The 27922-nt window shown below is 44.6% G+C and overlaps 1 protein-coding gene across 7 annotated transcripts in view; it reads right to left on the reverse strand.

The window, feature by feature from the left end:
• LOC119658836 (serine-rich adhesin for platelets-like) overlaps nt 1-27922 on the reverse strand; it is a 237549-nt gene that overhangs the window by 192190 nt on the left and 17437 nt on the right. For 6 of the 7 annotated variants that reach the window (XR_005250289.1, XR_005250290.1, XM_038066576.1 and 3 more), the window contains exon 2: nt 23588-23993. Coding sequence is in view for 4 of the 7 variants with exons in the window: in XM_038066575.1 (XP_037922503.1) it covers nt 23588-23993 (406 nt within the window). In the remaining 3 variants the exon portion in view is untranslated. Of the gene's footprint in view, nt 1-15931; nt 16529-23587; nt 23994-27922 lie in introns of those variants that run through there. The other variant, XM_038066578.1, reaches the window with a different exon arrangement.

Below are 27922 nucleotides of genomic sequence, written 5' to 3' on the forward strand. Positions count from 1 at the left end.
CCGAAGATATTATACTATTTTGATGATTACTTATGAGGCGGTAATCTAGACAGAATGAGCTGAACTCAGCAACTCCAAACTCCAAAGACTGGCTTGCGTGTGTATCAGTGGGCCAATGAGGACATGCCCAGCGGCATCCCTGAAGGTGCTTCTGAGATTAAGCCCTCCCCAAATGGACGCATGCAGAAGAGCTGCATAGGCGTACGTGCCAGATTCTGGTATATGTGTTTATTAGCGGGCACAAGCGGCAGTGAATAGGTCACACTTAAGAAAAGACGATAGCTTCATTGCCTACTATGCCATTCCATGGAATACTCTATCGGAAAGTGGTCGATAAGTGGATCACCCTAGAAACACATGACGCAGGAGAGAAGAGGAATGTATTCTTCTTGGGAAAACCTGCAGAGAACTGAAGCGCGTTTCGCTAAGAGGGAAACGATGTCGACCCTATATAGGAGATATTACCAACAGCCTCAAAGTTGTAATCTTCTATCTTTATTGTTCTGATTTGACTAGCGCTATTTGATGTTTTTGGTTCTTTGTTTTTTGGTGCTGACGTTGCCTTCATTGGAGTGAAGCGCAAAATCTCGCGCCGCCTTCTCGATCTCAATGAAAACAGTTACGTCTCTCTTGGTGCTCTTCCCCTCATGTCGATATCGTAAGCATAGACCAGTAGTTGGATGGGCTTGAAGGGGATAGTACCTCTCGCATTTACCTCAGTATCATGGATCACTTTCTCCAGGGTCAGCTTAAAAAAAATGCATGATAGGGCATCCCCTTGTCTCAGACCGTTGTGCCGAATGGTCTCCAAAGTGATCCTGCTGCTTTATCTGGCCTCGCGCATTGGTTAGAGTTAGCCAAGTCAGTCTTATCAATCAGAAATTTATATCGGCTTAATCTGCAAATTTTAGATTTGAAAAAAGAGGATATCAATGGATCACCACTTTTCTGGCTCTCCCTTAAGTTTTGGAAAATTATCAGATTCCAACGAGGTCTGGTGTTTCAAGCATTGCATTATTCACACAAATTGAATCCTACTTATTATCCGGCTACTGATTAACTGAAAAGACTTTCAAGGGTTTAAATCAATCATGAACAAAAAGTTGGTTTTCATTCAAATCATTATTCCGGATTCAGTTCCTATGTTTCTGATCAATTTACCAACAGTTCCATTATTAACAACGACCCATGCAATATATGATTATGGAGGCCCATTGAGCTAATGTTTGCCAACTACCCTGAATCGAATTGAATAAAGCATTCAATCACTTGCGTATGGAACAAAAGGCTCCCTTCGGAATCAATTGATTGATGCAGACAGTTCTAACTGCCAGTCCCCATCTGGGATGATACTGCATAATGATGATAAGCGATTGCTCCTAATAGTGCTTTTATTGAATCCACATGCACTTAAGACTATCTCCAATATCCTAACGTTCTCCCGCCTCGTTTCAATGTCATTCGAGCTCATATTCACAAGCACAATACTCACTAGGTCATACTACCTTGTACAGAACGTATCCTTCGAACAAGAGGAAAACGATTTTCAGAAAAACTGCAATTAGTTGTACATTTCAAGTGAAAAGCTCTTTCTGTAAAGTAAGTGCAGAGCCAGAAAAAAGGCTGTAATCCCTGAAATAGACACATCAGCATCGCTCTATTATCTGAGCTCTCCTTGCTAACGTTTTCATTTAACATCCAAATCGATTTTTTTTTCGTCTCTCATTTTCCTCTGCTAGTAGTAAAATGAAATTACACCAACACCACAATTTCCACTAATCACGGGAAACAACCTGAACGGCGGCACCCAACTATGATGACTCAACAGACAAATTAAGCTATGCCCAAGTTGTTTTTTCACCATAAAGAATGTTGAACATGGACGGATGGGAGTGAAAGAATGAATGACCCCATCATTATGGGATACGGATAGCTTTCCGAAGTTCAGGTGGAAATGGAAAATCCACACTGACCTTGACCGTATACCTGTCGCTGGCAATCTCGGTGTGACTGTCGTCAGGAACTCACATAGTTAGCCTCCAGTCTCGGATTGCATGAACGAACACTCTTTAAAGTGTCGTAACTTCTTTAACTTTCACTCTTTCTTCCATCACGCCCAAGCCATATTCCATGCTCCTCAAGTATTTATGTGTTTACCTTCTAAGATCTACATGATACACCCAAAGGCTGTTTTGCCTTAAAGAGCTCGTGAGTTGTGAGGAAAGCGAAAATATGACTCCATTGCTTTGCAGTGTAAATATGAACAATAGTTTTTTTGTTTAGTCACTGGCACCCCCACAAATGGATACGTATTTACTTAGCTATTTCGGACGTGCAAGCGAAATTACTTAAGAAGAAAAAGCAAACGGGATCTGTATCATAACTACTTTCATATATGCACATGGATAACCAATTGGTCTGAAAGTTAAAGTGCGAGCAATTAAATGGAAAAGTCGATTTCAGATACAGATCTTGTTTATCTGGTGAGTCAGTAGGAACTAACCCCTTGGACAAGAAATGGTTTGAAGGCAATCTGCGTAAGAAACTGCTTCGATTTGAGCCAGGAGTTGGAAAAAGACCCCAAAGCGGTTTGCGAGATTGCAAGAGACCAAGAGCAATCTAGATTAGTGACTCGATACCCGATACTTAATATGAAAAAGTGAGCAGTCGGTCACTATACTGACTGAGGCTGCGACAAAACTGTACCCCATTTCCTTATCTATTCAACAGAATTCTACATGTCGAAGGTCCTCAAGTCAGCAAACCTAAGAGTCCACACAAGAGGAGGTCAATGAACACAGTACACCATTGGAAAAAGTGAAATGGACTGACTACCTTAAAGCGCTCACCCTCCAGGATTATCTTTAAGAAAAGGAACACTCGCCCGTAAGGACTCGAGACCATTCTAACACCATCATGTGCCTGATTAAGTAGGAACACTTTGGAGCCCCTTTTTTGCCATCATAAAGACAAGGCGACAAATCAGTACAGCGGAGCGACCACTCCAAATCACCCCTAATTGAGATTAAGCACATCCGAAAATTGAGGTCACATTCAAAAAGTTCTTGCACAATCGCCATCTTGTAAGGATGGAAATGAGGGCCATCATGAAGAATTCTCCTCACAGAACGCTCGGAAAGTAGAAGGGCAGACGCATGTTTACGCGCAGAACGCCGTGGTAATCGCTACATTGGGGCTGTCAATGCCTCAATGCTCTCAAGTGGTCTAATGTGCCGGGAGACTCCTGTTCTTCATCTTATAACACATGCAGTATGTCTAAACTTAGTGTCACACATTGCAGTCCAGGACAGGGCCAACGAGATTAAATTAAAGCGATTCACAGACCATCCGCCCAAAAATGAAGCCTCAACAACAAAAGCACGCTCCTCACCGTTCCAACGAATGATGGTGACCAAACTATATCGGGATCTCTATAACAGATCGTAGTACGAAGAAACAAATTCCAAGAAGCCGAAACCTACCCAACAGGGTCACAGGCAACCCAAATGACACCTAACCGCATTGTCATTAACCTGCCAACAAACAAAAGAATGCGCGAAAATTATGAAGATCCTTTCAGGAATCAGCCGGCCCCTAAGAGGGAAAGAGACCTATGTATTTGCAGCTCCGAAGGATGGAACTGAAAATACGTCCCCAATGCAAGCGCCGGCAAGCGAAGCGAAATCCAAGGGGAACGAAAATGGTAAATAAGCCAAGGTTATAAACAACAAAAAACTCGAAGAAGAAAGCAAAGGTGATCTGTCATATGCGGAGATATTGAAAAAGGTCCAGGCTGACCACTACCTAAAAGATCTAAGCAGAAATGTCAGCGATACCCGAAGGATCCAAAAAGGTGATCTCATGTTTGAGGCGACTAAATCCAGCTTTGAGCAAAACTGACGGCTTTCGTATCCAAATTACGAACTCACTTGAGGAAAATCTCACAGTACGGACACAAAGGGGAAACTTGCCCTGCTTTGATGGAACAAATCAAATTGGAAGAACCTGCCGAGGAGTCTATTATGAATTTGCAAAAGGTCTATAGAAATACTCAAACGGCCACATTGCGACTACCAGTGGAGGCAGAGCAGACCTACAATCGATGCAGAGGGTGTGGGGAGAAAGTTCACATTGCCAAAAAGTCCTGTTGTCGTTGTTGAGGCGCGACAGCCCATTTCGAACCTTGGTCTTCAGAATGTTCTTCCTCCATCCAACTAACCACTTGGACAGGAAATGGTTTGCAGGCAATCTGCGTAAGAAACTGCTTCGGTTAGGACCAGGAGTTGGCAAAAGACCCTATTAATTAAGCTGTTAATTCCTTGCATAAAAACATTATATCCCATCGGTAGTTCCATGCTACAAGCCTTAATATAAAAGAGTGAACAACACGTCGCCATACTGGCAGGAGTTACAGCAAATATGTGGTCAAGCAGTGCACCGCAGGATAGATTGCAAAGGAATATAGCTCCCTCGGGCCAACCTATCTCTCTTTGAGGCTAAACTGTCTCTCCTCTAGGGCGATGTGTGGCTTTTCAGGAGCCAAGCTTCTTGTCAACCAAGACGTTAGTCAGTGGTGATAGCCAGAACCTGTACGAGGTGACCCTACTAATAACAAAACGCTACGAATCAGGACTGGGGAGTCGAGAAACACCTCCTTCAGTCCAGGCTGTCATGCGAACCGTGCCCATTTGATAGTTTGCAGTCGGGGGTAACTGACTGCATTCGAACGAAGCCTCAGTGGTACCTGGTCGCCTCAGTGAGTAAGTTAGACCTTACCGTGCTACGGGGGGCTATGACACGGCGGACCACGTAACCCCCATACTCGTCGCACCTGAGCAACAACAGGCTTACCTTCAAGGGGCGGTGACATCAGGAGTGAACTGGAAATAGAAACAACGGTGGAAAATCTCAACACAGTCGTCATTGACGCATATCAAGCCTAAGACAGTTAAGTCATCAAGGGATGTACCATGGTGCAACAGCAACCTAGCCAGGATGAGAACACAGATACGAAAAATCTTCAACCGGATAAACCAAACCGGGACTGACAGAAGTACAAAAATGCACTGACTGCGTAAAGTAACCCAATCATGAAAGCAAAATGGAACAGCTTCAGGGAATTATTTGAAGGGATCGAACAAATCACAGAAGCAACGAGGCTTTAGAAGGCTGTCGTCAAGCCGGGGCAATATCCTCTATCTGTTTGAAGAAAGAAGATAGGACAATTACCGAGAAAGAGGAGTACAGGGTACACTTCCATCTCAGAACTCATTTCTACGCCACAGCGACAGGCCTGACGACGGAAGGAGAAGGAGAAGAAAAGAGAACTGGAAAGTAGCAAAAGAGGTATGCTCAGAAGCTAGGGTAAAGTGGGCAGTAGGAAATTTTAAACCACTGAAATCACCCGGAGAAGCCCAGAAATCATCTTAGAGTCTCTTTTTGGGATGGTAAGGGGCAGCATAGCCCTGGGTATATATCAACCTTTAAAAGGAAAAACAACTTCGGAGCAAAATAAAGTAATGAAAACAGTTAAGGTGGCTCCGGACTTCTCGCTTGCACCAAGTAATTGTACAAAATTAATTAGTACCGCCATAATTCAAACTTCCTAAAACTTAGAAAGCCCTCTCGATTGTCAGTGAACATTAAGGAGTTTCTACACGGAAAGGCGGACGTACCACAATTCGGCCGATTTGCGAATTGTCACCCTTCATCAATGTGTGACTTGTCCACAGCCACTTTAGCCTTTCGATCAAATCCCGTACGGGTGCCAGTACTTTGTGCTGACCAAGTTCTTCATTTGTAATAGTCTCGAGCCAGCGTATTCCGATGATACGTCACAGATAGGTGTTGGGCTAGGCTTTAAACTTTCGAGTGACATTGGCGGTCACTTCCCATGTGCTACTTTCACTAGAACAGTCTCAACTTGATTTTGGTGTTGAGATAACTGCATTTTCGGCTTTTAGACAAAACAGCGAAAGCGGATCTAACGCTGTTAATGCGTTGGGCAACATTCAGTTCGGTGCCAGCGTCAGCAGGAACCACGCTTTCTAAATATTTAAATTAATCGTCGCCTTCGATGCTCTGCCCAATTATGCACATCGGTGAAGTACGATGACCAGTCAGATTGGTTTTGTTGATGTTTACCTTCAGTTTAACTATAATTCCCTTTTTTTCCAAATCCAGAGCCTTTTGGCCAAAGTCCATGACTCGGTGAGATAGCAAACAAATTCAGTGAGCGCAGTGGAGGTGTTTGAGGAAAGATGTCATAGTCTCCTCTAGGACTCCTCCAAGTCCTCCATGGTTGCTCGTCATCGTAGATGAGAAGTCGACCGAAAGCTCTTTCGTGAGGCGGTACACAGTTCTGAAATAATTCCGCTTCCCTGCCCAGCGCAAAAGCAAATTCTCTCTTGTCATGGCGTACACTACGCTGAACTTCTCGGTATTTCGCTCGGTATCGGAGTTCGGACGCGTCACGCCCAATATCAGTCGCAGTGGTCAGTAGAGCCTTCAACCCCTTCCGTTCATCGACCCTTTTCCACGATTCCGCAGTCGGGCAGATCTTTTGATGCCCCTTCAGGATGTGGCCGATAATCTGCGCAGCACTCGAGAAAAGAGAATTTTTGATGGCGACCTAGTGCTCATTGATATTCTCAACGGAGTTACTCAGTATATCTGCCGTTTGATCAGCAAGATACCTTTCGCACTATCGAATGACAGCTGTCGATGTTGAACTTAAGCAGCTCCCCAACCCTGTGAGAAGTAGCAATACAAGCGAACGTAAGCGGCCATCAGATGCTGATATCTTTCGAGGCCGATGTCAGCGCTTGCCTTGTTACACATATCCAAGAGACAACTCCTAAATCTACTACTGATCGCGTGGTGATCGATCTGATTGTTCATGCAGCTTCCGTCAGTTGAAACCCAACTGATCTCTTTTTACAATTTTGATGCTCCACAGTCTGGACCGGAATCTTGCAGTTAGAAGTCTGTCAGAAACCGGCTCCGATGTCAAAAGAGCGCACCTTGCGATGGCCGTCAGAAATAACCCGACACCGGATTCGAGCCTGCTACCACTTAGCTTTCCAGAATGTCCAGTTTATATCGCTGGAGTTTCCGCTCAAGCTGGAAAAGCGAGCTTTCTGGGGACACTCGCTACCGTTGTCGAGCAGCGTGCGCATATTCTAGAAACCAACCATAATTCCTTTTCGATAACCTTCGGCGTGAGGTCAGCCCCTATTCGAGGCAAATGCACAGAGTTGTCGCACTTTATAGATATATATATATACCAAGATCATCATGGGCAGCCCGGAATTGGCTTGCTTTCCTTCCAGTTTCACTTGACAATTGCCTACACGAATTTTTTTCACGGCATATACGGGGCCGAAATTATTTATCATAAATTGTTGTTCCCAAGACCCCAGGTATGGTTTACCACTAAGTTCTGTTTCCCCGCCGCAATATGAGGAGTGAATGTTCCCCATCATGCATAATAGCCTATGAAGAGTCGAGAAATTCGGGTGATAAGCTGATGTCGACATCTAGAAAGTAACGAACTCTTTGGTTAAAGTTTGATGATTTTTCGGCCCCATAAGGTTCGACGCTCAAAGGACACATTTATGAAAACACTATAACTTCCGCATTGGATGGACATCCAAGCGTCCATTTAAAAAACGACAGGTTGAGAAAAGTTGAGGCTAATTCTAAAGCTTCACATGAGTGCCACGTGTATAGAATGGATCGATTCCCTCTACATCTTTTTTTATATTTCAAAAATATCTATTCATTTTAAAAGTAAAGGACCAGTACCACCGCACTATCCTTTAACATACTCCTAGCACAATTCAACTTCTCGGAAAATATTCTTGAGATAAAGAAACTTTTTGACTCCCTCAAACTTTTCAAAGGGAAGCTGTTTGAAGCGTTAGAAGATTACTTGACTTTGTATTGACGAGGCTGAGCCGTACAAAGAGTCATAAGTGGGTGGTGGAAAATATGTGGAACAAAGAAATCCGCTTCACTTGTTCGAAAGTGATATTATTCATGTGTATCTTTCCTTTCTTTCTTTGGGAGAGTGCCCAACAAAGGCAGTAGTCAGCGAGGCAGTCATACTGGGTATGGAGCCAGCCCGCTAAGAGGCCAGCACTGCTCTTTACCTCTGACTCTAGTGGTGACTCGAGCACTCCATGTGAACGGCGGCTCTTGACACAAAAACAGCCTTGAGTGCAGTTCATTCCCACTAGTTTATTGTTATATTATTGACTATCACAACAATTGATTCAAATTGCCGCTTTAGAATACGCCTGCCTCCTATAATTGCCGCGATCCACTTGGGGTATGATAATGACGTGCTAGACTTCTGGTATCGTAGTAATGACCAAATCGATATAGTGGCTCGCTTCTGGCTTTTCAAATCTGGCATTGGTCATGGGGCTCTATTTTAAGTTTGAAATTTTGGGGGACGACTGAAAATGAAAGTGTGATGATAGTAAGTGAATTGAGTGCGCCGATGGATCTAATGGAATTAGAGTGTGCTAATGGACAAGTACTCCCGAACAGGGGCTCATTTACACTTGCATACCAAATCCATTTGGAAGCTCCTTTGTGTACTAAACAGTTATGATACGGTTTGAATAATAACACTCGCAAATATTCCAATTTATTATGTGAGATGCTTCCAAGAGCCTGTTTGGGTTTGGAGGGTCCTAATGTTTATGAATATAATGGCCGGAAAGTATTGTTAGGATAGTGAGCTACCAATCACGCAGATAGCATGTGCTTAAACATTGTTAATATATCTTATGTATAACCTAGTCTTATTGCCAATCGGGCTTTCATTTTTCTCCTATATTCTATTCCCAGTTTAAACCCATCGGCCGCACCACTTCAGACTACTATGATTCTATTATACACATCAAAGGATCCTTCGAACACTTCTTCGGTTTTCCCCATCGACGTGCTTTTTCTGCTCCATCTCGTAGTGTCAGTTTCAAGGAACTCTACTGGGATCCTTACTGTGTTTGCCCGTGAATCACATCCTAGCTCTATCGAGTTTATCATGGCGCTATTTCCAAAACAACTTGCCAGCCCAGACTAACGACAGTTCCCCGAAGAAAGATCTATTTATTAGTCCCGATTTGTATCAGCCCCGAACGAAATGGGATGACTAAAAATCTGCAGAAAAAAAGATTAACAGAGGTAACTTGTTCGCAGGCGAGAATGTAAAAAATGAATTTAACTCAGCGAATTGAGAATGAATTAAAGACACTAGGATTGGAACAGAGTGCAAAAATACATGGCTAGGTTGGCCAAAAATTAGATCTTGAAAAAGACTCTTTGATACGGAGGGAAAGACTCAAATGGTATATCGGAACGGAGAGGATATCATACCTCCATATTAGGTCCTTTACTGTGGACTATTGTGTAGAATAGGCTCTCTTGTTTTAATCTCAAAAGAGATCACGATTGTTACCGTTGGAAACCAAATGACCGAGTGACCAAATCAGATCACGGTATCACCAGAAAAAAAGGGGTAACATAGTTTTTGTTTAAACGACTTATTAGAGAACTTCATTTGAAGACCCTAAAGTTGTAATAGCTGTTAGTTAGTTAGTCTAGTTTACTGGGGGGAGCCGCAGCTCCGAGCCCTAAGACCATTGTGCTTATCCCCGTAAATCGCATATTCTTCTCTCATGCTAGTTGTGATCATCTGGTTTGTCTTCTCAATTCCGCTTTCCAGGGATCGTGACTCGGGCCCTCAGTTCTGTTTTATACGTCGCCCAATCCGTCCTCCACGGATTCCGAAATGGAATCCGTGGAGGTGGATCCATGCCCATTATCAAATCAATGCGTCTCTGATCCGAGAGTGTGATATCGTTTGCTATTTTCCACTTCTGAACAGAGCCGCGATGTCATGTGGATGACCTCTCGCCTGACCACGTTAAAAAAAGTGGGTTCATTCAAATTAAGAATCTGCCAATCGGTTCCTACTAGATAGTCCAGTAGTAGAGCATACGTGGTGAGCGTTGACATAACATCCTGCTATTACCCCCATTCCTTTACTTTTGGCATATTGGATAGCTCTGATGAATGTTCCACTGGGAACTCCTTCTGTGCTATAATAGCTGAGTCGTCTAGTAGGATCCGGCTGCCAGTCACAATAAAAATTAAAACGAGAAATAACTAAACAAAAATCTGAGTTCATTGAAGAAGAATCAGACACGGCATTCCAACCTGTGCCACTTACTACAACAACCACCCTTGAATTCTACCAAAGCTGACAATCCCACCTCGATAACCCGATCTGTAGTGAAAAAGGCTCGGCCGGCAGCGACTAAGGTTTCATTTTTAGTCAAGCCTATTGAGGCCGACGAATGGGTCTTGCATGATGTCACTAATCCACCAGAATATGATAGTAAGCGGTGCCACCACTATTAGCTATGAGAACTGTGCGCCGTTACACGGCATCAGCCTTTGCTTCAAATCGATAGATGTATACCGTAAAATGTTACAGCCAACTTTCGCCAACTACCTTCCGTCAACGATATGTGAAATGGTGCACCAATAACCCCAAAAACCGTTACCGCCGTTCTGAAGAAATGCCTCCTCTGGCTTCCAGATGAGGGAGGCTGACATTGAGACTTCAAAGGCTTGGTGTTCAGAACAATTCGTGAATGCCGTTAGGCAGTATGCCGAGGAAAAAGTTGATGCCCGGTAGTTTTCTGACTGCCAACCTTTCCGAATTGGCTGTTAGAAAGATTCGAGGCTAAATGGACTGGCTGATTTTCTACGGTCTTGGGACCATCATGTTGTAAGTGTCGGCTCTAAAGACCATGCCCGATTCGCGCCGTACCTAAGAACACACTGCATCCTCACTCCCCAGTAAGCGTATCAAAAAGGAAACAAGATGCCGATATCAACAACGAGCCGTCTCCTTTCGTATCGGTTTCTGTATTTCGACCTTTTGATCAGCAGCAACAGGCAGCATAATCGTATTTTCGATAGGATAGCAGGCAGGAAGATTCTGATTATTCCGCAAGTGCTATGACCGCCACAGCGCCCCAGGATGTCGCAGTACTTGCTTCCGGCAAATTCCCACTTTTTTAAAGCGAGAAGCCACATTCCTAGCTCTATCTAGTGGAAGCCGTTCTCCACGTCCAAATATACTCAACTCCCTGCCGGTTGGCAACAGATATCTAGCGCTGAAAGCCCGGCTCCTCCAGCGTTTCGGTGACTCAGAGAAAAAGAAGCTGGAAGTTATGCTAAACCAACTGGAATTTGGCGAAAAAAAAACCTTCCCAGATAACCTTGCAGGCTCCAGCGCTTCGGCTGAATTTCTCAAAGGTAAAATGGTTGCATTTGCTTCGACACAAAGTACTTTTCAACGTAGCAGACCCCATCATATGTTAGACACGGCGATTCCGCTATCGTTGTGCGCCGTCAACGCAACGCCTCGCAGTTCAAGACCTCGTTGCTGCAGATACTCAAGTAAAAAAACTTCAAGTCCAGCTTATTTCAGTGTCGAAAGATATTCTAACCCGAATCGATGGGACTCAATGCGAATTTACTACGCCAGCCTCGAGACAGTACTCAAATTTCACAAGGAAGGCAAGATCGCTCAACATCTAGCGCACGGCCGCATACAAATGGTGTCTGTTATTATCGTTTCGGAACAGCGGCAACTCGACACAGCCTACCTTGCAGTTTCTCTAGTCAACACCGTAATTTACAGAAACCAGTAAAGCCCTTCCGTTGCCCAAACATTTAGCTACAAACCGTGGAAGGAAAATCGACCTTATATTGTCGACAGGTTCTCGGGTGTACGCTCCCTGATTGATAGAGTATCTATCTTGCCACACTTCGTGCTCAGCAGTAATGAAAAGCGTTTCAACCCATCTCTAGCGCCTGCAAACGGGTAACTTATCCATAGATCCGAGCTTAAAACGTAGATTTCATCTAGTCATACGTTCCCACAGACATAAGAGCGCCGATTTTCTTTCGCATTTCGATCTTCCCTCAAATCTAAAGAGGTGCCTAGGCTCAGTTTCTGGAATGGACACGTTAACTCACACCATTTCGGTTTTCTCACTCGGTCAGAAAAGGAAATTGAAGCAGTGGTCCCCTACTATTTCAAACGGTTTCCGCCCAACGAAGAGCGCATCACCGGCCCAGCAGCTTCGGTCCAGCACCATATTGTGACCACATTTCGCCAATTTCAAGTTATTGCAACTTGAGCTCGTCAAAGCGTCAAGCAGCTCTCATGCAAGCCGCTGCATATGGCTTCTTCAAATTCAGAGTAACTATTATAAAAAAAAACCAGAAAGGCGACCAACGGTTTCATTTGGGGCAGAGGCAACTCGTCAGATGCTACCTCCTTAGGAGCAGAGTGATCAAAAGCGGATCCCAAAACAAAAAAATTAACTTTGCCCTGACTTGGACCTAAATTACTGGCAGTTTTAAGTTAGATAAAATTCGCACCCCTACCGTGTTTGGGATTATATAAAAAGGAGCGATTTTCACTGTCACACTGCTGGGGGCTAAGATGAAGCAGTGTATAACAAGTTGCCTCTGTCCTGGACGAAACTGTTTGTCGTCTTTCTCGTTTTTTTAATACTTGCGTGCTATGAACAAAACTAGTGGTCCGTGGGCCAAAAAGTGAGACTAAGTTACTCTCCATCTGGTCCGGTACATCATCAAGTAGATGAGGACTTAGGATCCCTCAAATCCCAAACCCAACAGGGTAACAGAAATACAGCCCATATGATCGAGAACTGCTGGGAATTCTCATGACATCTAAAGATTTCTAAATCGTGGAAGGAAATTACATCATACTCTGCACGTAACATACGGCAAGTACAGCACCTTGACTTAATTAGCCAGTTTACCACCTCCATCGTGCACGTCCCCGGCGAAGAAAACACACACTATTGATGATGCACTCCCGCGCATCTGTCCAATCACAGTTCCGACCATCAAAATCATCAGCAAAGCTTACGGAGTGCAAGTGACAGATCTACCGGACGAAAATTATTGTCTCTCAAACTGCAGCCTCAATGTCTCATCGCGTGAGTTACGTTCCTATTTGCCTCAGATGCTTGAAAGAACAGCCTTCGAGGTCATCGACGGTCCCTTGCATCTCAGAGCTAGAAGGAGCTGAAAGAAAAATTCGTCTAGTCAGGTACCTGCAAGGAAGCACTTCGCTAGTTGTGCGACTGCATTCCGTGTTAGGTGACTAAACTCCCCGGTCATACTTGAGCTTCCCCAGAGTCGTAGGAGCTGGTGCTCTTGCTCGTACACGTCTTTTGAGCGATCACACTGCTTCCATCGAACACAACCAGACCGTACGAGCCTCGTAAGAGATACTTCCCCAAACCAAAACCCGGCAACCTACTGTCTCAGATATAGTGCATGAAGCAAACCTTTCATTTTGGGATTTGCAGACACGTTGACGTCCATTTGGACCTATTAAGGCTATTTTGCTTTCATCCGAGAACCGGATATCTTTCCATTCCTCCACAGTCCGGTCAGTATATCCTTGCACAAAAGCAAGAATAGCTCTACGGTGTTGTGGAAGCAATTGGGGGACGCGAGCTGGGCGAAAAACGCTCAGATTTCTTTCTGTCAATCTTCTTTTAATAATAGTTTTTCACACCGACATTACTCACTTCAGAAAAACGCGCACGAGCTCCAGTAAGAGTGCAAAGGGGATTTCTCAACACTTTGCTGATAACGAAAGGGTCATTTCGAATTGAAGTACATCGAGTCTTGACCTGGCCTGCAGTGGTATGAGCCTGTCTCCCGAAATCGTCTGATGGCATCACGTACCGTAGTGCGAAGGTACGAGTGATGCGACATTAACTGTACCCAGCGTTAACCAAAGCCACTGTCCTGGCTGCACCAGTTGTATCAAATGGCATTTTTTACAGTTACAAACACAGTGTAGCAGAAAAGAACGGGTGAGTTGCACTATTCGGTGCACGATCGCAACAGATCAAGGCTCGCAGTTCCTTGGCAAAGCTAATTGGCACATAAGAGATTCGCATCACACCACTCAGAATCAAATGGCATGACCGCGAAATAGAGCTCAGGTACTACATGGAACAAAATCGTGCTAACAGCATACAAGGAGGACATCAAAGCTTTTTCTTCTGAACTCGTGCTAGGCACCTCTGTAAGGTACCTGGAGGATTCTTCGTCACTCTAGACCTCCTAACATCGTCGATATCTTCGCTAACACCTCTTTACACAGGTAAGGGTACCTGGAGGATTCTTCGTCACTCTAGACCTCCTAACATCGTCGATATCTACGCTAACACCTCTTTACACAGGTTCACACAGAAGGAAGGTTAGACGACTATTACTACCTCAACAACGTCGACGTCATATCTACCAACGTTTCAACAAAGTTGCTAGCTGCAAACTATATGATCGCTGACTATCCCTGCTGCTCGAACCTGTTGCTCAGAACTGTGGCCAATAATACACTATGGTACTCCTCCAGGGTAATAACGGCTATCAGTAGCCTGTCTATTCTCTTCATAGGATCTGGCTGTTAAGGTCGTAGAGTCTGTAGTTAAAGTAGAAGTGGATAGGCTTTGATTTCAGCAGCCTCGGAGATTCTCTTCTTTGGAATATTAGGACATATGCAACAAGTAGGGAAAGTAATTCAAAATGATGACTAGTTTTTCACTTAGTATTCGGCAGCAACTAAAACTAGAAATCTCTGTTTATTACTTCTATTTTAATACTGGATTTGAACAAGTTTGGAGGAAACTTAAGACCTGTAAAGGATAGAGCGTAGAAGTCCCGAAAGTACCTATGCCTCTGAACTAAAAAAATTGGAGAAATATTGAAACAATACCTTGAATGATCCAAGGATATACTCTCCTTGCCATTTTGAATTATGATAGAAATGAATTCATCACATGCTACCTAGCCTTCGCTTCGATAGTTCCATAAAGGGTTCAGAGGTAATGACCAAGTTAATAGCTCATGCCTACGTTACCTATCACAAGGATGTTAGGGCTCCAGATTTTGAGAAACGAATGTAATCAATTGATCCCGTGCTATCCACATCGGAATTATATTTTCAAGCACTAAAACGGTTGCGCTTGGAACCAATTCATCAAATACATCATGTTGACCACAGAATTCTGGCGCAATTAATCCTTGTCATTCCCTATTATTGGAAAATGGTTATCGCGAACAGGTTCCGAAGCAGATGCCTCCAAAAATAGTTCTCCAAGGTCCTACTATGACACTGAAATAAGTTGGTCCTTGATAAGATGCAAAAAGTTCATGCCAGGATAACCTTCATCAACCCTCAATAAACTGCCTACTAAATGCTCATTTCGGTTACAATTATAGTCTCCTTTGACAAGGAACTTTCCAACAACCCTTCATATCTACAAAAAAAAACAGAAATCAAATTGACCCTTAATGCATCCTGGCCTTAATCAAAACAAAATCAAAGTCTTTCCACTGCACCAACCCCCATATATCCTTTTGCATACAAGCAGGTGGTCACACATCACCCCGTGCACGTGAAAAAGCCGATAGTCACCGACAGAACAAAACCTACTCCTACTTGGAGTAGGCAGTAGTTTTCCCAGCTATTTATAGACCAGCACACTAAGTCGACAACTATCGATTTTGCTTAGCATTTGGCCGTTGGCAAGGTGCTCCTTGAGCGCCATACAAACCGTCGAGCCAAGAGCAGCGCCACCTGACAAATTCCAGTACGCGAACGTTCCCAACTTGGAAGCTAGAAGCATCGCTAGATCCGGCGAGGGAGCGATGAGCGCTCAAATATGGACTGCGAACGGATTCGTGCTGGTGACATTGCACAGGCCAAACGGAAACTGTTCGATTGAATTCAATAAATTCGCTAATTTTGTATTCGAGAAAAAGGCAAAATGCATTGACATTCGCTCACCTTGGCATAAACTGCATCCAGTGGTCCTTGGCGATTGCAATCAACAAAGTGCAATTGATTCTCGAGGCTAGAACGGGCAGCGAGGCTGACTCAGCGCGTTCTGCTCGACTTGCCTTTGTCCGCGGGAGGTTGCGCTACTTTGGGGTGCTTCCAACCGATTCGCTGATAAAGGCTTAGTCAATTGCTCCTGGACTGCTTTTCCGTTGCACTTTATTAACGGCTTTTCGGCGAAACTCCGCGTGAATCACGAATATAAGGTCGACAGGCGGGACTACGTTACAATCGCTAATACAAACCGTCTCACGGGGGTCTTCTGGTGTGTAATCTCTTTCGGGCAAGTGGTTATCGTTCCGCTTTTCTGTTTAATTAGGCTCAATTCTGCGACACGAAACGCAGCGTCTTCTAGTCCGCAGAGATCACACCAACTACCGACTGCGACGTACCGTTGCACACTGAACTCAGCCTAACGTCCCAAGCGCGGAGTTAGGCTCGCGACCGATTACACTGGCTCAATCCCCAAACGGACGCTACTGAGACATTCCACAGAACATGCTGAAAACGACGACTAACTGCTCAGCACGCCAAGGAAAACTGGAAAACCTGCATCGCCATCACAAGGGCGAATTTCCACATTGTACGCGGCGCCGAAGAGAAAGCTCACACGAACTCGAGGTAGGAGTTGGGTCGTAGCCTCAATCACTCCCACATCGCCTGTTTCCACGCCGCAGGCATGTGCTCACTCAGGATCCGAATCACCGTTGACTTTCTAACGGAAGGACCTAATTTCCCACCAGTTTTCACGCTGCGAATTTCTCCGTTCTGCATGCGTCCCTGTAAGGTTGAACGCCTCCACCAGGAAGCGATGCCAATCAATGCAATTGTCCAACCATAAAATTGTCACGAGGAACCGCTTCCGAAACATCCAAACAAAAGGAACGAATTGCGAATGCCTCCCACGTAAATGCCGCCATGCACGCGGTATCCAAACACAAGTCCAGCTCCACGAAGAGAAAGTTCCTCGAACTCCAAGTGGTTGCTTGGGAAATAACAACGACGCTCTTAGATGGAATCAACACTTGCACCGCCGCGGTAACCATGGTATCGACTGATAATAGCAAACCAAACAAAAACAAACCCACGTGCTTGGCTGCAAGAGAATTGTTGACACTGATGGAACCTGTTTGCGGCGGTGCAGCTTTTCGAAATAAACTCTCAGAGCTTCGAATTAAAAGCGTCGTGTAGCCGGAAGCTTTGGTGGAAAGTGATGCCCGAGTGGAAATTTTTGTGGGACAAGTTAACTGTAGAAGAGAAAGTTGAGTTTGGAATGGAATAGAAAAGGATTCGAAAATTTTCCTCGTACAGTAGTGATTGGCGTGAAAATATAACTGAACTCCAGAATATGGAAACATCACGTTAATGGGCTAGTAATGGACAAGGCAGGTTGTTTGACGTTTATTTTGCCAGTTAGCGGTAGGACATATCTTCAAGTAAAAATGCGGAGAACTACTGGCTCAATATCTCCAAGAAATTGATTGCCTATAGCCTTTTTGGCCATTTGTATTTCACGGAAATAACTCTCGGTAGCTCTCTGCCGATGCCAATGGGGTGATGTGAGCCTAGCTCTGCCAAGGTGATGGTTATGGCGTGTATCAGGAGCCGAACCCTTCGGGACCCTAGTCGGGTTGTGTACATTGAAAAGGTACATATTAATACCCTGCAGTGCCCCTGCTCCGGAAACAAGATCCGCTGAAACTGAGCAGATGAATACGGAGATAAGCCGAGTGGGAGCGCAATGGACTATCCTTACGAAAATTATAGAGCAAACCTGACAAAAGAGGGGTTAAAAGGGAGGATTCCTCCCGGGCCCGGCCTTTTTTTCGGAGGTCCAGAATAGAAACTCCAATGAAAAAATGATAATATGGAACCCGGCATCATTTTTACCACAAACCAGTATAATCTTCACCTTTGAATCTATCTTTTCGTATAATTTTCACCCTGGGCCAGGATTTCCTGTTAATCGGTCATTGCCGAAAAGGGAAGGCTTATCAGGAAATGCGTAGCAGATATGGAGCGAATGCATTCAGAAAAACGTGAGCAGAAGCGTGAAAAACAGGTTGAGCGAACCGGAAGAACTCTTGGACCGCAGTTCCTTCTACAAGTGAGGATGTACTGCAGCAAAAGATACGTAAAAAGCAAAAGCGACCACGCTTCCCGCTGTGCACACTCGTAAATGCCAAACGGGACGCAGATAGCCATTTGCAAAGTGAACTCGAAAAAAGAAAAACCAGGACAGACTGAACGAGTCTTCATCCAAGTAGTAGTAGGGAAAGAAGGACAAAAGGAAACAGCGCGGCACTCGGTGCTCATTTCACTAAACCGGCAGCAGGCAAGACACTTTCGGAAGTCCTCCGCGTATCTCCATTAACTTTGAAAATTTCGAGAAAATGAGCTTAATTCGTGACCACTAGTTTAGAGAAGAACTAGACCCGTAAAATAGTACATGATTGGGGGTCTAGGTACTGCGAAAGTAGCCCCAATGTGAGGGAATCTTTCGAAAAACTTGAAACGCACATATCTTCGCTAACACTGCGAATCACCCCCTCAGTGGTCGTCTTCAATCTTTAACGGGTCGCTCACATACGAGGACTGCCGATTAAGTAGTTCTAACCTTCTGACTGGCAGTACACCTGCGTCCTCAGTAGCAACTTTGAGAAAGCGAATCACGGGTACACGTCAGGACACACTGAGAGTCCCCGGAACCGTCAACAGGTATCTGCCGACATCGATGGGGTGATGTGAGCCAAGATGATAGTTGTGGCGTGTATTAGTAGCCATCCCCTTAAGGACCCTATTTTGGTACTATACATTGAACCGATATTAGTTTATCGCGTTGGCCCAACCGCACATTGATCCGTCCGTGAATTCCGGGATCAGTAAAGCTTAGCTCAGAACTCAGGGAATTTGGGTAGGGGTAAGTACACTTGTTCCTGACTATTGTCGCCTGCTTCCTTGCACGCGATACCCTAGTAAAAAAACCCATAGAGAACAAATATAAAACAAATCAGAAAACGATACAATAATAGGGAAAGCGCAGTAGGAAAGTACGTTGCTCATTGCAGCACCCAGTGAAAGAGGCAACAAGGACTGGAACACCCGATGTGACACCGTGATGTGCCCAGATAAAGATTAAGCCTTGCAAACTGACGCGGCTGCCTGTGCGTGGACGGCAATTCCAGCACATTGCGCTTTGGAAGGAACAATCCACTGATTGTGTGTCCTGCAATGGAGTGTCGGACGACGCTGAACACACCTTTTTCTATTGTGAGTGGTGGGATGGCTTCCATCAGCAACTTTATGCAGACACGGAAGAGAGAGAGCTCCAAATATCATTGTCAACTATTGCGGGAGTGTAAAACCATTCAGCCACCCTACCCTCCAAAAAAGGTATCCTGCAGTATTCCTGTTCCGGAGAAAAACCAGTCAGACCCGCTAGATTTGAGCAGGTTGATTCGGACATGGACGGAGTGGAAGCGCAGTCCACCGTCCTAGCTAGAACTGAAGAAGAAAGGCTCATCAGAAAATGCGCAAGTTGTGAAGCGTAATGGAAAATGCGTTGAAGCAAAAACAGCCGCACTTCCAGCTGGGAGCAGGGTAAGAGCCAAACGAACCGCAGACAGTCCACTGCAAAGCAAATTGAGGAGAAAGTGAAAAGAAGAAAATCCGCCTGAAGGAGACCATCCTAAATGACCGAAGGCGACTAAGAGGCGAAAGCTATTTCAAAAACCTAAAAAGATGGCGAAATTGATCGTCAACCCCCACAATTCCCGAGTATGGATAGCACAGAGGCGTGCAAGCATGTCTCGACGGAGCACTTCGATGGAGCCATTGTCCAATCCCGTTTAGTCATCACAATTTCGAGGGCCAAAAAAAAAACACAAAAAAGAAGGACAAAAGAAAACAACACGCTACGCCGTCAGAAACACGTCTGTTCCGATACAAGGAGGCTAGAAAACCACTAACAGAAAATACGACGAAACGAAGAAAAATTATATCGTGGACTCTGCTCATTAGACCAATGGAAGACAGGACATTTGCAGAGTCTTCAGTGAAATCCGCTGTAAGACAATGACAGGGGAACTGAAATGTTTTACATACAAAAAATGAAAGGTAGCGAAGTCCTCGTTGAATTAGGCCCGAAGAGAACTAACAAGAGTTCATTCTGCGAGGCGGTCAAAGGTCTACTGGAAGAGAAGGCTGTCGTTTCTTGTCCAAACCCTTTGTGCTCTCTAGAAATCCGAGATCTTGTCTATATCACAATCACACTGTCGAAGTGCAGGAGGACATCAATCGTGAATGTCTAGAGCCAAATAACACTCGGATAGGTACCACCTATGCGAGCTCTCGAAGCCAAAACTCGCTGTAGTTGAAGTTACCGTGCAATATGCGAGAAAAGTTCCTTAATAACGTGAAAATCACACTTGGTTTGGAATTGGAATATGTAAGGTACAAATGTTGATAGGCCCCACACAAGGGACCAGGTAGATCAAAAATTGAAGTCCTGCAACGAAAACAGAGTTGCGTTCTTTGCAGGGGTCGTGGACCATTTGTTGACAGCGTTGCATACACTGCGGGCTCGGGGCAATGTCCAGTCTTCAGGACGGAATTCGACGGAACTAGGACGCGACTAACATGAGCCACATTCTCAATTTACCATGCACCGAAGTACAACTGCTCACGGTAAAAACTAATCTAATGATAATCAGCGAACAGTACCGAAAAAAGGACCCAGTTTCATGGCAACTCAATTTATCGTCTACCGCTGCCACTTGAGTTAGGGACGGCAACCGATTTCAGTTCTTTGCTAAAGGCTAAAGGGATGGCTTCGGCTGGATCCAGTGCTTAACGATATCATTTCTTAGCGTTAATCTAACACCGATACGATGCCGGATTTTTGACTTGATGCTCTGAAGCACCCCGTTTTGGGCGTGAAGGGGCGGATCATTGTAGGGTTGACTTCAATGCCAGAGCGCTTGTATGAGACATTCCGTACCCAGACTCTAGAGGGAAACGGATCCTGGAAATGACGGCGAGAATCAGGCTCGTAGTTTTAAGCACCAAACGCATGCCAACGTTCTGACACCCATTGCTGACGTCGGTGGGCGGATAACGAATTCAGGAAAAGTTCTTACAAAGTGACCGCAAATATATCGCGTTCAAAAGGATTTATACTATCCTCCGGCGATCTACTTAAGGGTGGAACAGGGTGCTCTATGAGATACTAAACGACTAGAGGAGGATGAAGATTTCGTCGGAAGTAGCACAGAGATTCATCTTGGGGCCGAACTTCTGGAACACTTCCTACGATAGTCTGCTAAGGCTGAACATCGGTTATGCAGATGCTGATGATCAGATGATCAAAACAGTAGTAGACGTGTTTGCAGCTGGAATCAGGACCTTAAATCGAAGGCCATGAATGAATGAAGGACATAAGGCGCCTTATATCTACCAGGGGACGCCTTCTTATAAGTGCATGATTTATATCGCGGAGGTAAGGACTCATGCCCTTGTCATATCGTTAGCGCCTTGTGTAAGTGCAAAGAGGGGGAGCTTTGCGAGTGTCGTCTGCCTACCTCTCTGCCTCTGAACCGGCTGTGGCTATGATCGCGGGGTTGATCTGCGTTGCCCTCCTTGCTAAGGAATGAAAAACTATCCACCAACGCAAGAGGGAAGACCCAAGAGAATTGGTTACTCGTGAAGAACAGAAACATACGCTAAATGAGTGACAACTCTTTTGGTAAAACGAGTAACGAAGCAGACGGACTGCGTGGCTCATTAACAATTTAGATCCGTGGCTGCATCGAAAACATGGTGAGATTCACTATTTCCTTACACAACTGCCTACATACCCAGGCTTTCATTTGTTATGCAACATCAAACCTTCGATCTTTCGGACGCTCTTTAAGCAATTATGAATATAACCGATTTTTGTAAACTAAGAAAAGGTAAACAATCGGGACCTCATACCAACACAAACTGGTCCATCAGGCGGAGGCACATTCAGAACCACGTAACCCAAGAAGGGAGAAGTTGAGAAGTGAAGCCAGACTCAAAATTAACCTACTGCAAAGACCGAAACCAACTAAAGTTCATGATCAGAAGGCAGGGACCAACAAAAGTACGCCTAAGGTCAGTATTTTAGCCGCCAGAAAGGAAGCAGTCCCCAGTGACGCAGGCGCTAAATGGTATCAGCGCAGTATAGAGGAAAGCCTGGAATCGAAAAAGAACTCTTAAGAAGGCTTAATATAGATATAAGCCTTGAACAGTTAAACCAAAAGGAAGAGGAGCAAAGGAGATCAGCCCACAAGAGGAGAATTCTGGCAAGAAACTCTAATCCGATCCCAAAGGGGAGGAAATCGCGGAAAGGCGTAGTGGTCAGCAGGTCCGCTGTTGCAATGAATGGCATTGCATTAGCGATACTGCCGAAGTCATTTCCGGACTCACTCGTGAAGAGCAGGAAATCATCGAAGACTTTGTGATCACGCACTGTGCAAGGAATGGAGAGTAGAGTTCAACATTGTTTTAATCTGTGGGACCTTATGTGATTGATTCCCAACTAGTTTAGGGGTTACTAGTACCCGGAGCAGGAAGGCGGGGCTGCGCATCAATCCAGCCAGTGAAAGAGTTAGTTATATGGTCAGATATGTGGTTACTCGCTTGCTTGTTGAACATGTACCATTTCTGTAGAAGCACATGAATGGTACTCTCGGATTTCGACTCATAAAATGCAATGTCCTTTCCTATATTGCAGTTGATAATATGCACGAGTGACTTTTCCTCGGCAGGTGTTGGGATGACCTTCTGTGCCAGATTACCTTATTTCATCCGTTGATAATTCGTTACTTTGAAAGTGTCTTCTGTCTTAGTATCCTTTAGAACCAGGAAGACCAATTTTGTACTGACAATGGGTAAAGCATCTCCTGCTTTGAACATAACGTGTGTTCAAAACTTCTAGCTTGCTCAATAGTGGAGTCCTTTTGTGTAGTTGGTCACTGAACTCGCACGAGGGCGCGGCTACTCTACGAATCACGAAATAATGCTTGACAACCTTCCGGCACTTGACGCCAGTCGGTAAAAGGAAATATAAAGAAACCTGATGTGGAACAAGAAAGGATCATACACCACTCTTTCAGGACTTCCCCGTCTCCACAGAAAAAAATGTCCCAAAATGCCGCAATAATGTTAAAACAATGCATCTATTATAGTTTTTAGTTTCTTGCTCTCTATATAAGCTTCAATCAAGCATGGCAAAAAGGACTATTATCCCAACATTCAAACCCTTGCAAAAACCTCAAGTCTGAATATATCCCACTCCATTATACCGCAATGCAAACTCGTGTCACATCTCTCAACCCAAATCCACACCGCAAGGATTAAAGTTCAAGTTCATTAAGTTCTCACAACTACCTTAAACCGCATCCTTTCCAACCTCATTTGAAGCATTTTTTCACCCTTCAGCAATCGCCCCATGTGCAATAATAGCCTTTCGAATGCAAATGAACCCAACAATCCTCCTCCCAACACGACCCCAAAAAATCTTATTCACCACATCATAAAGGACACAGAAAAGCTCCACATAATCATTTCTTCATCACTTACCTTTCTGTTTTCCACGGAACTGGATCAGGGGTGGCAGTACGAATTCCCTCCTCCATGTATCCCTAGGCCACGGGATGAGGTGTCCGGATCGCATCCTCGAGCTATCCCTCAGGCCACTTGTTGTTCGGGCGTCGTGATTACACCCTGTCAAGTTTCCCGACCAATCTTCTCGTCTCCTTGCGTTGGTTCTATTCAGAACGACAGGCTTTTCACCCAACTGTTTCCGCCTTCGTCTTTGATATAGCGCGTCGTTCCCGTCACCATCATCATTGTCGCCGGAAACTATTTGATCATCTCTGCCAGGATACGATGAGAACGTTCGGCTTTTGAAGGCATCGCTTCCCGATGATGGAGATACCACTCCGAAGGGATGTGAAAGATAGAACATGCATATCGGTGCCGGACTCTGTAATTTGAATGGATTTTTGTGGGTTATATGATGTATCATTTTTTGCTTTGCTCAAAGGAAGATGAAGAGGAGAAGGGAAAGGATAATTCATAGTTTTGTAAAATCAACGGATAGCACTGTAGCACAGAAAAAGATAAATTGCAGACTATATGCACTAGTAAACTTGTAATAAGAACCGATCCTTTTAAGGCTCTCTCGCACACAATATTGAAAATTGGACAGAGAAAAAGCCTTAGGATGCGGAGCATGTTGCAGTCTGGAGAAGGAAGAAGGGAATAGATGATATGGCGAGTAAAGAAATCAGATATTCATGTAGAGTAAAATATATTCATAGTTACTGAAACCTCGGGGAAATGCTTGAAAGGTAGTACGGTTCCCACCATCATTGGAATGACCGTGTTTTTAAAGCGGGCTGCTCGACGCATAATCTTTAAAAATTAAGGGTATAATTTGAAAGTTTGAACTCTTGAATGGCAAGATTGGATTCCACTTTGATGTGAGAACTCGTGAATCTCTTCCTTCCGTATAAAATTGAGTTCGTCAGGTACTTCAGAAAGAGTAATAACTCTGTACCATACCAGCACCACTGAGTAGAATTTTAATCCCTAGTCCCAATGGATGGGCTATAGAAAATAAACATACCAGTAGCCAGCAGCAGAAAGAGACCCTCCAGGCGACAAACATAAACAGGTCCTTAGTATTACGCTTATATTTTTCCAGACTTAACCATAGACCTTCAAATCACATGTCTGCTGAAAGTCGCCTTCGAGCCACCGGAAAGTCAGGAAGTCCATTCTGGTGAACCCCTGTTTGAAGTTCTGTAACATGGCCCAATGGACCGTTCTATTGAACTATGATTGAAGTCTTTAAGAGTGCCACATTGTCCAAATAAAAAGATCTCGGATGACACAAGCCACTCAAAGAGAGAATGGCCTAGGTTGCAGCGAACGTTCATCGACCTCCAAAAGTGGCGAAAATAGGAAGAAAGTGTGCGATCGTTTGAGCTCTGGCCAACGGTTGAAACTTCAATTGATAAATGAAGTTCCAAACTTGACGAAAAAACTGTTCACCGCATTATAATCGAAGATTTGAAAATGAAAAAGATATTCGCCAAACTGGTCCCGAAGGTGTTAACCGACGAACAAAAGGACATGCAGATGCCTCGCGGGCAACAACTCAAACTTGCCAAATTGACCCTCACTCTTTTTAATTCAATTGTCATAATCCTTATGAATTTTTGAGTATAATGCGAAGGAAAGGGCAGAACTCAGACTGACACACCTCAGGGACGTTTGACATCAAGGAAAATTATTACCTTCTTTGATTGTTCTCCAGAAGTTCACGGTCCACTGATAAAACAGATTTTTAAAAAATTTGCAGTTCTCAAGGATACACTCAGCTCAAACTGCATCAAGAACTTGTAGAAACTTCACCACAACAATATATAAAGCCAAAAAGGCTCTTAACGACTTCCTGGCCGATACCAATATCTCCATTTCCCTACAGTCCTAACCTGTCCCTCCTTCTTTTCTTTACTTGCATGCAAAAACATGACGGCTCAAGTTACATACACCGTAAAGAATATCCTGGATGAGGTCCTGCAACTTAGCTCTCAAACTCGAAAATACCACCTCTAGAAGTGTATTAACACAGAAGGGTATTATTTCGAATATTTATAGCTAATTTTACGTCGTGGGAGTTTCCTCCAAGGATGGGAAAATGTCAGAGGAATAATTTTCCATCCTCCAAGAATGTCTGTGAAAAAAAATGCTGGAACCTGGAACGACGCCAAGATTTAACAATCAAGGTTTTCGCGATGGGCTTCTTCGTTTGAATTACACTGATGAGGCTGTCTTAAAGTGGCTCCAACATGTAATCCCGGCTGTGAATTCTGGCGGTCGACCCAATTTCATTATTGTGAACATTGAGGTACGTAGGACAGAACATATCGGATGTTGGTTACCAGGCCCTCGAAGAAAGGCTGAGGACATTATCCGCATGCTGGGTGAACAGAGCCCGCGCATGGACTTCGGACACTGGAGGATAAAGTTTATGAATGCCAGGAAGGACCAATCTGCAACGTAAAGGATTTCAGCTTGGTATTCGAACTGGACCAAAAGAGTCTGAATGTGCTGAGTCATCATATGGTGCTCCACATTTTCCTAGATAGATTAAAATTCTATGATAACAGGAAACTGTAAAGCATCATCTCTATTTTGCGAGCGACGAACAATAATGGTCATCGACTCCCACAATATAGAGCAAATTGCAGCATCTTCGGTGCGCTCTCCCACAATGAAGCTGCGCGCGGAGGATAGTGCATACTCCTATACCATTTACGGAACAGGCGGAAGAAAGGGAAGCCAGAGACGTGAACGGCACTGACTTGATGCCAGTTGGAATGATCGAATCTATGCAAACTGAACACCGCAAGCCAGTGAAGGTTTTACCTGGAAAACAGACGAATGCTCTGCGGGATGAGATGAGCCCTTTCATGGATGAGAACATGGGAATTGCTGTAACCTCCAAGTGCGGCTTTTCTCAAAGAAATCAAACACGAGGGGATCGAGTCTCTGGCGGTACGGTGTGGGGGAAATCCCGTCACACGCGGACTGCCGGCACCCGCTTCTAGCGGTTTTCCATTACACGTTAAAGTTTATGTCGAAAAACATAAAGATTGGTCAAATTAACTTGTAGCATAGCAAAGCTTACTCCTATCTGCTGGCAGCGAGGCTGACAAAGTAGCATGACTGCCCTTACATGTTTCTGGTGTAAGAACCATGGGAAGAGCTGCAGGAGTATTGTAGGCATTCTGACAGGCAATAACTCACCAACTGGATATATGTTCAGAATAGAAATTATTCAAGATGATACGTATCCCTCCTGTAGCGAGCTAGCGGAATCCACGGAGCATTTTCTATGTGAATATGCCACCTATTGACGGATCAGAGATCAGATCTTCGGTGCCGTTGTTCTTCAGTTGCGACGGGTAGAATCACATCCACTAACGGAAAACCTGCGAGACGTTAACGAATCCGGGATATTCCGTTAGATGAGAATGTCGAGTACAAGGAGCCACCACGACCTAAGTGCTCAGAAGCTATAACTTCTCCCCCATTACATACCATCGACGACGGAGATCCCGTGAGCAACATAGTCTAATAAGAATGCCAGCGAAAGGAAGACAACTAAGAAGGGGATGTCCACTGAATAGGATGGAAAGGATCTCGCTAAGTATCGATTTTAGAGGAATATAACAACAAATGACACGGAAACCAGTAGAAACCGAAACCTATCGGCTTCAAGCGCAATCGATCACAAGATCAGGTGGACCAAAAAAGTGAAAGGAGCGAAATATAAAAGGGCGCGGACGCCAAATAACGTCTGCAAACAGCGAAACAACAGTGGTCGGACGACAAGGTACACACTGCCAAACCCTTAAGTAACGTGGCTGGGATTCACTTACGGGTGGCGCTGATGGCTAGTAATCCCGACTGTTGGAGATGATCATTAAGCATATCTGGGACGCTAAAGGGGAACAAGGGGAATGTATCCCCTGCTTTGATACCTCTCAGGTAGGATAACACGTCATAGCATGCGAGGAACAATTCTCCAGGGCGTAAAGCTCGAGGTTTTTCCATAAGAGGAGATTTCTCGCATGCATCTAAATGCTGAAGGACAAACTCATCGTACGTAGTGATCAAGGAAGGATAACTCCAGATGAACAAACAATACTTTCGACTGCCCACGAATGGAAAATGCCTGGAGGCACTAGAAAAAGCGGGCTATAAAATGCGGATGACACCAGGAACGCATAGGAGAAAGCATACCGCTCCACGAGGCCGAACGATGACCTCAATCCAGTCGACGCCACCAATGAACTTTTGGAGGAGATGAAAATCGACGGTTAGACGGGGAATGACGAT

Source organism: Hermetia illucens, chromosome 6, assembly GCF_905115235.1.
Source record: "Hermetia illucens chromosome 6, iHerIll2.2.curated.20191125, whole genome shotgun sequence".
In the NCBI taxonomy this organism is placed as follows: Eukaryota; Metazoa; Arthropoda; class Insecta; order Diptera; family Stratiomyidae; genus Hermetia; species Hermetia illucens.